The sequence below is a fragment of the Carya illinoinensis genome, chromosome 11, assembly GCF_018687715.1.
Source record: "Carya illinoinensis cultivar Pawnee chromosome 11, C.illinoinensisPawnee_v1, whole genome shotgun sequence".
In the NCBI taxonomy this organism is placed as follows: Eukaryota; Viridiplantae; Streptophyta; class Magnoliopsida; order Fagales; family Juglandaceae; genus Carya; species Carya illinoinensis.
The window spans coordinates 7,849,268-7,858,103 of NC_056762.1; the positions used below are offsets into that span (position 1 = coordinate 7,849,268).

General features: G+C 34.4%; 1 protein-coding gene across 4 annotated transcripts; it reads left to right on the plus strand.

Annotated features, from left to right (window-relative positions):
- Positions 1-1,392: 1,392 nt before the first annotated feature.
- LOC122280747 (F-box/kelch-repeat protein At1g74510-like) lies at positions 1,393-4,135 on the plus strand. 4 transcript variants are annotated; one of them, XM_043091756.1, is made up of 2 exons: positions 1,393-1,566; positions 2,415-4,135. In XM_043091756.1, the coding sequence occupies exon 2, from the start codon at positions 2,460-2,462 to the stop codon at positions 3,807-3,809; it is 1,350 nt and encodes a 449-aa protein (XP_042947690.1). In that variant the 5' UTR covers positions 1,393-1,566; positions 2,415-2,459; the 3' UTR covers positions 3,810-4,135. The 4 variants fall into 4 exon arrangements, with proteins under 4 accessions (XP_042947690.1, XP_042947688.1, XP_042947689.1 ...); XM_043091754.1 differs by having other exon boundaries at positions 1,394-1,566; positions 2,411-4,135; XM_043091755.1 differs by lacking the exon at positions 1,393-1,566 and adding an exon at positions 1,578-1,770 and having other exon boundaries at positions 2,411-4,135.
- Positions 4,136-8,836: the final 4,701 nt, after the last annotated feature.

Genomic DNA, 8,836 nt, shown 5'->3' on the forward strand with positions numbered 1-8,836 from the left:
TTCATCAACTCACTTTATCTCATCATTATATATTTTTTAAATTTTTACATATTTTTTCAAATTTCTATATAAAATATAATAAAAAATTTAAAATTTTTAAATCTCAACACATTCATAATATTTAAAATTAATATTCTAACAATATTTTATTCAACTCAACTCAATTTAATTCAACCCAACATCTAAACCCAACCTTAATCTTGATAGGCAAGGGAATTTTGGAACTGAAATGGTGAAAAATAATCCACATGCAGGAAAATATACCTACATATATATATACTGACGTTTGTTTTTTTTTTTTTTTTTCCTTTAACTCTAAATCAGATAATCAGGAAACATGAAACTTTCATTTTGACTTTTTGTCAGGCAATTTCATTTTCTCCCTAGCCAATATTGCTTGATCAGCAGCTGCACAAAGATCAAAGGAGGCTTTTTCATTCTTAATTAATGACTTTTCGTTTATTTGTTGAACATTTCATAATTAAAATCATATATATTCTACCGACAGTAGTGATAGAGTAAATACTAAATCATGTGTCTATTAAATATGCATATTAATACAAATGAATTTTTTTTCTTTAATCATTTTTTAAACATCTTTAATCATTAAGAAAAAAATAAAAAAATATATATATAAATTTATTAATATATTTAGTCTCTTCTTTAACCATTTAAAAAAATAAAAATATATATATATATTTAATGGACATACCTAATAGCCATATTATTAATTTCTATAATATTCTACATCATAAAATTAAAGCAAAGTAAGTCAGTATGATGATGACAAGCAATAACAATGTCTTTAAAAATGTATCTTTAGATTATAATACCAATAAAAACCCTCTGATCACGCTGATTCCACGTCTTCTTCCCTATCTCTTTCCAATCAGTACTGACCAATATGATCGCAAAGGTATATTTAATATCAATTAGTTTATATTGGCATTTGCTTTTGAGGGAAAAAAATAAATGTACGAGAAATAAAACTGCCCAATCACGGAAACCGAATATGCAGTATTAATTATAAGTCATACATTAAACATAAACAATTCTTGAAGAACAGTAACAGACGAGAACAGTGTGCTCTGGCCTTTCCAGCTTGCATGCTCATGTGCTATCATTTTTATTACAGTGTTTGGATGCTAGGTTAGGTATTGGAAGGAAAAAAAGACAGTTTCAAGCTATATAATATATATATAATCTTCGTATACCTTCATGATGGACAATGCAAAATAAATATTATATATAGCCACGAAAAGTATTGATATCTATGCAAGAGGACAAAACGGGATATAAACGACAAAACGAAATTAATAAACAACATTCTCAAACTAAAATAAAGGAATATATATATATTTATGTACGTATGTAAGTCTATAAACTACGATACTCTCTCTCTCTCTCTATTCAACGAATATAAACGGAGCCAAAAGAGAGTGGGACACAGAATTTGAGCGAAAGAGAGCAATTGGCCGTGTTGTGATTTATAGAGAGAGGACCGGAGAGCAACACGAATTAGGAGGAGGAAGAGAAGGAGAACTAACCTTTTCTATCGGCCAAGTCGTAAGCCTCTCACTCTCTCTCTCTCTCTCTTTCCTTGGAATTTTTTTTTTGTTTGTTTTTTTGGTAATATAAAGATTTTGAACTTGTTCGGGTGTTTATCATTTACAAAATCTCTGGCGGGCAAACGGCCGGGAAAGGAATTTATGGGTTATCAGCAAATGGAAATTCTAAATGGATCTGGTCTTTTGAGTTTATCTACGCGAGGTGAATTCAAAAGTCATGCTTACAGATTTTTGTAAATTGAATATAGCGTTTTCTAAGTACATGCAGCTAGCTTGGCATATAATTGATTATGAATTTTTTCTACTTTTTTTTCCTTTTAATTTCCATTTTGGTATATATTAGCCTAGGATCTGACATGGGTAATTCTCACTTTCAGAGCTGGATTATTCTATATCTATGTTAGACTTTAGTTTACCTTAAATTCTGACTGTTTTGCTTCTCTAGACCATTCTCACTTCGATAGGAATATATATGTTTCCGATTTTTAATACATTGCATGCATGCGGTTTTTATGGTGCCAAATTTAGATTGAAGATGGTTCACAGGGTTAAGTGCATGCATCTTCTTCTTCTCCTAGCTCCTTGTGTAATTGGAAGCTGTCAGACTGATATAGATTGCTCAAGGGTTTGTGCCATTTGATTATTTTCGTGTGATATTTTCTAGTTTTATTGCTGAATATTTTTCTTCATGCACATTAATGGATACACATGGTTTGTTGATTTGCTTCAAGATAACATATATATCTTGCGTATGGGTGTTTTTGTGTGTACAGTAAATAAGGAATATGATTTATCTCCCCTTCTATTGACTGATTTAGTGACATTTGATTTTGGTTTTGAAGAAAGAATTAGGCTCTATTTTGGTCGATCGGATTGGAAGTTTTCAGCAACATGTTGGAGGGTCCATCCTATCTCGTGTCAAGGAACTTGCCTAGCTCGTGTGAGCAAGAGAGCAAGTGGATTTATAATGCTTTTCGCGTGATTGAGCTCTCAAACAGTAAGCATCGATTGGAAGATCATGGAGAAATTCCCCTCAGAAAGTCGTGCAAGGTACAAGATGCTCTTGATCAAGGATCGAGACAGCTAGTAAAGGACTTTCCTAATATCTTTGTTATCCAGACAAACCAACCAGATGATCACGATCATTATCAAAACCACACAGGGGCCCGTTCAGATACGTGTTCTCTTATCCACCAACTTGGTAGGGATATCTCAATTAACTGTCTTCTTCGTTGCTCTAGATCTGATTATGGTTCAATCGCCTCAGTGAATCAAAACTTTCGATCTCTAATTCGGAGTGGTGAGCTATATAGACTGAGACGGGAAATGGGTATTGTAGAGCATTGGGTTTACTTTTCTTGCAACCTCCTTGAATGGAAGGCATTTGATCCAATTCACCGTCGTTGGATGAATCTACCTCAAATGCCTGACAATAATTGCTTCATGTGTGCTGACAAGGAGTCTTTGGCCGTTGGTACCGAACTTCTTGTCTTTGGAAAGGAGATAACGTCCCATGTTATCTATAGATACGACATTTTGACAAACACATGGTCATCCGGCATGAGGATGAATAACCCCAGGTGCTTGTTCGGTTCTGCCAGTCTTGGGGAAGTCGCAATTCTAGCTGGAGGTTGTGACCCACTTGGCAATATTCTAAATTCAGCTGAGCTTTATAATTCAGAGACAGGAACATGGGTGACTCTTCCAAGCATGAATAAAGCAAGAAAAATGTGTTCTGGGGTATTTATGGACAACAAATTTTATGTCATTGGTGGAATGGGAGTGGGAACCTCAAGATCTCTTACATGTGGCGAGGTTTATGACATGACTACAAGGACATGGACAGTGATACCTGACATGTTTCCTGGGTGTAATGGAGGGGTTGAGGTGACTGAGGCACCTGCTGCTGTGGCTGAGGCGCCTCCTCTGGTTGCTGTTGTAAATAATGTTCTGTATGCAGCAGATTATGCTCAAAAGGAGGTGAGGAGATACAAAAAAGATAGAAACTTGTGGGTCTCGATTGGGAGATTGCCCGACCAGGCTGTCTCGATGAATGGTTGGGGATTAGCATTTAGGGCTTGTGGAGATAGGTTAATTGTCATTGGTGGGCCTAGGGGTTTAGGAGGAGGGGTCATTGAGCTTAACTCTTGGATCCCTGATGAAGGCCCACCACACTGGGATCTGTTGGTCCAAAAGCGCTCCGGCAGTTTTGTGTATAATTGCACCGTGATGGGATGCTGAGGTATCTGTGCTGTGTGGAGTAGGAATTTACAGTCTTCGCTTTTAAATTTAAGGAGATGGGATTCCAGCTCGTTGAATGCATGCTAATCTCGACCCTACTTTTTTATGGAGAAATATGATCAGGTTTCTATTTATAAAGAGTCATGGGTACTTTCTTAAAAGGAGGTCTGGAGGCCCAGTACTTTCTGTTTTTTATAAATAATTTCTTCACTACTTTCCCTTTGCGTTTTAGCTATCGTGAGAGCTTTTCAAAGATTGGCATCTTCATGTAGAGCAGACACGCATGAATAATCTAAAGTCTTGGTACATGTTTCAGGTTGTGATTACTATTTGCATAACCTTTATTAAAGCAATATTCAGGGATAGGAGGAGTGCAGTTAGGGTTGTTTTAGGTAAGAGAAAAATATAGATATAATGGTTTTTGCAGTGGATATGTACTAAGTTTAAGTTAATGAGAAGATGAAGATTTAATATTATTTGTATTATGTTTTTAACACTCCTCAACCCTCACATGTGGGTCAGGCTTCTCAATAAGCGGACTTGACATGTGAAATATTTAATTAAATATGGTAGAGTAAAAAGTCAGAGTTCGAACTTAGAACCTTTACTCTGATACTATTTGAAATCATCACTTATACAAAAAATTTAATTTGATGAGAATATGTGAACTTAGTTATTTGTCTTAGATTCTTAATAATCCTCAGTGTCATCGTTCTGGTGAAAAGTGTGCTTAATTATCAATTCCTAGTTCAATTGTCAGTTTATGCTGCTATCACTTAGAGATCTTTCAATTTTGCTTCCTTGAAGAACTCTTCAATACAAGGAAATAAAGAGATAACCGAGTTTATGATCTATTTTGCACAATTTTGTGACAACACAAAAATATATAAGTTGAGAAATATCACATACTGATATTTGGGTTTCATGAATGAAATGAAGTCTATTTTCTATTAAAAAAAAACTATGTTTTAGCCCCATGTCTAGACTAGAATTATCAAATGCGCAAAATTAACTTTGAATCTGAATGCTCTATACATTTATATATATATATATATACATGTCAAGGCTTCTACGTAGATTGACAGAATGGGAGGGGGGTGTAATTTTTTTTGTAAAGTTAGAAGATATATGCAAAGAGTAGTGTCCATCTAGGTGAGTTTTTGCTTTAAATGAAGTGCAAACATTGATAATTTTTCAAGCTGAGAATTATTTTACTTTACCACAGCTACACCTTAGACTCAGGCTAAGACGCTAGCTTGTGTAAATGGTACACATGATTTGTTTATTAGCTTGAGCAAAACTCCTAATGATGCGTCTCTTATGTCATCCATCACACATTGAAATCCCAAACATTCACTAGATCCAAGGGTGTCCAATTGATTCTATTACCATACCATCTTAATCAAATTACCTTTCTGTTTTTTTCTTTTTTGTGGCCCAGATGAAGAGTTAGATTCTTAACTGTAGCAGCATAATGCAATAAAAGTATCAAACACCCTTTTAAGAAGTAGATTTTGGGACACTCTACAACAGTCATTGGCCCTGCTTAGCTGCATAATAGAGTGAGTGAATCTTTGGTAGAGCCACATATTGGCACTTCAAAACTCCTCATGACTTGAATCAACTCGGACCCACCCAATGGTTACCAGAAATCAGGATGGTAAACGGAGGCCTGAAGGTTATTTTTTACATATAAGTAGGCCCTAGTCAAGAATCCCATTTGGAAGCAGGCTATGAAATTTGAATTTGATGCCCTCAATGCCGACCATACATGGACTTGAGTTCCCAAAAATATGGACATGAACTTGGAGAGTATCAAATGGGTCTTCAAGATCAAGACACGGGCTGATGGTTATATCGAACACTATAAAGCCCTCCTTATTGCATGAGGATTCACTCAACTCCAGAGTTCTGCTTAGCCATTAAGAATTTTTAGATGAAAGTTTTAAGTTTTAAGATAAAATATTAAAATATTATATTTTAATATTATTATTGTTTTGGGATTTGAAAAAGTTAAGAAAAGGTTGAATTATTTATTATATTTTGTATTGGGATTTGAGAAAGTTGTAATGATGAAATGAGAATTTTGAGTTTGAGATGAAAATTTTAAGTGGCCAAACACAACCTTAAAACTTGATTATGATGAGACTTTCTGTCATGTTGTAAAGCATTATACTATTCGTTTGATTTTAACCTTGGCACTTTCTCAAGATTGACTGTGAAAGCAACTTGATGTGAGTAATACCTTCTTACATGGTGATTTATAGGAACAAGTTTTTCTCACTCAACCATCTAGCTTTAAGGATCCTATACATCTTGATCATATCTGTTGCATTCACATGGCTTTATATAGTCTCAAACAAGCATCTCGGGCATGGTACATAAAACTTAGCTCCTATATCAACAAATGGGTTTTCAAAGGTGTCCGAATGATACTTCCCTATTTTTCCTTCATCAAGGCCCATATATTATTCTTCTCTTCATATATGCGCACGACATTGTTATAATTGGTTCTTCAGTTTCTTCCATCAATATTTTTCTATCTCATATGTCACAAGTGTTTCACCTGATAGATCTTGGAGCTTTGCATTATTTTCTTGGGCTACAAGTCACACGAAATAGCTCCACTCTTACTCTCAGTCAAACCTGTTGTCTACTATCCTTGATTCATAAATTCAGTCTTGATGGAGCAAAGCCTGTCTCCACTCTAGCATGTGGCATCCAACTCTCTACAACTAATGGTGTTTCTCTCATAGATCAATGGTTGGCTCTCTTCAGTACTTCATGTTAACTAGGCCCAATGTTGCTTACGTTGTGCATTTTGTTTGCTAGTTTATGCAAGCTTCTTGTGAATCACATTTGGTAGTTGTAAAAAGGATTTTTTGGTATTTGAAGGGCACTCTCAATCTTGGTCTCCATTTTGTCAAAAGCCCCATATCAGCTATCACTAGCTTCTGTGATACAAATTGGACATGCTCTCATGATGATCGTAGATCGATTACAAGCTTTGCAATTTTTATGGGTGAAATCTTCTATCTTGGGAGGCAAACAATCAAACTATGTTATCTTGATCCACCGTTGAAGCTAAATGTCGAGCCCTTGCCTCAACCACAACATAGTTTATGTGGTATATGCACATGCTTGAGATTCATGGCTACTTGGTATTGTGCCCTACTCTTCACTGTGATAATAAGAGTGTTCTCAATATTGCTAAAAAGTAAAAAACCAATGTTCCACCATCGGACAAAGCACATTGAAATAGATGTTCAATTTGTTCATGAACAAGTTGCTTGTGGCATTATCAAACTTGCGCATGTTTCTAACCAGGATCAAGTTGTTGACATTTTCACAAAATCTTTGTTTAGTTCCAAGTTTACACCAAACTGAAGCAAGCTCTGTATCAGGCCAATCCCGCCTTGAGCTTGAGAGGGAATGAAGAGACATATCTCCATGATTCTCTCCTAATATCTCTCCCCATGAAAAGCCACTAAGATCACTCTCTCTCCTAGAGCATTGGCAAGTCCAAAATTTGACTAAAAGTTGAGATTTTGGTTAAAACTAAAACCAATAGAGATATTAATTCACATTGGACTATCTATCTCAAAGTCAAAATAATAATATAATATTATATATTTTAATAATATTTTTTTAATTTAATTTTTTTAATATATTTTGTAAATACACTCCATATATTAATTAATAATTTAATTTGTACTTAAAATTGTTGTTTCCCAACTATTTTTTTCACAACCTAATTATCCAACAAACACATTTGAAAATATTTTTAGAGTAAAATATTGTTTTAGAGATAAATAGTAGTTGGCCAAATTTGAAAAAAGTTTTGAAATTACTGTAGATCAAAACTCAAGCCATGACGTTTTGACTACTCCAATGCAGACTACTTTTGCTCAAATTAGCCAAAATGTCAATGCTCTTATACTGGCAATACATTATTTTAGTACTGATGTAAAGAGCACGTTTGTAGGTTTTTATATTTACCAATTATATAGTTTCCATTTTCGTTTCTTGTATAGCTAGTGGTGAAACTGTAAAACTCTGTTCTCCTTCTTCTGTAAATGCCTATCTAAGTAAAACATGATTCATGCATAATGCATGTTATTCTCTCTTACATCTTGTAAACAAATAACACCACCCTTCCATTGACGAAATAAGTTTCTAATTTGGAGTCGCTTGTTACTCTAGTTCAGACCCTTACATTCTATGATATAACTTTTGGTTTTAGAAAGAGACCATCTTTGCCCTTCCTTTGAGATGCCCCCAATTAGAGCTCCTCTCCTCAACATGATCATTCATTTTCCAAGTAAACCCTTGAGTAACATATTGTATCATTTATGAAAATATGAGAAAATGTGCATCTCTACCGTTTGAACGATAGAAAATCAAAAAATAGTGCACTATGAATTTATCAAGTCTCTCAATAATAACTATTAAATAATTTACTTTGTATAAGTAACTTCTTTAAGTACAAAGTATTACTATAGAAAGAACTAACACATATTTTGATAATAATTTATACATTAGTATTCTTATTGTTGTTTTGATTCCAAAAGTAGATGCTCCACTTTCTATTAATGACTTTAGACCTATTTCTTTATGTAATGTATTGTACAAGATTATAGCAAAGTCTTAGTAAATAGACTTAAGCATGTTTTACCTCATATAATTTCTAGTCTGCAAAGTGCTTTTGTCCCAGACAAATCAATAATTGACAACGTGATAGTGGCCTATGAGATCCTACATACCATGAAAGCAAGACAAAAGGGAAGGGGAGGAAGCATGGCACTAAAGCTTGATACGTCTAAAGATTATGATAGAATCGAGTGGTCATTTTTGAATTTGATTATGGAAAGGCTGGGTTTTTGTGAACAATGGATCCAATTGATATTGGCTTGTATGGAATCAGTTTCATATTTTGTTGTTAATAATGGAAAGGTGGGAGTGAGTTTCATTCCAACGAGAAGATTAAGGCAAGACCTTTTATTTTATGTGCAGAATGGCTCAATTCT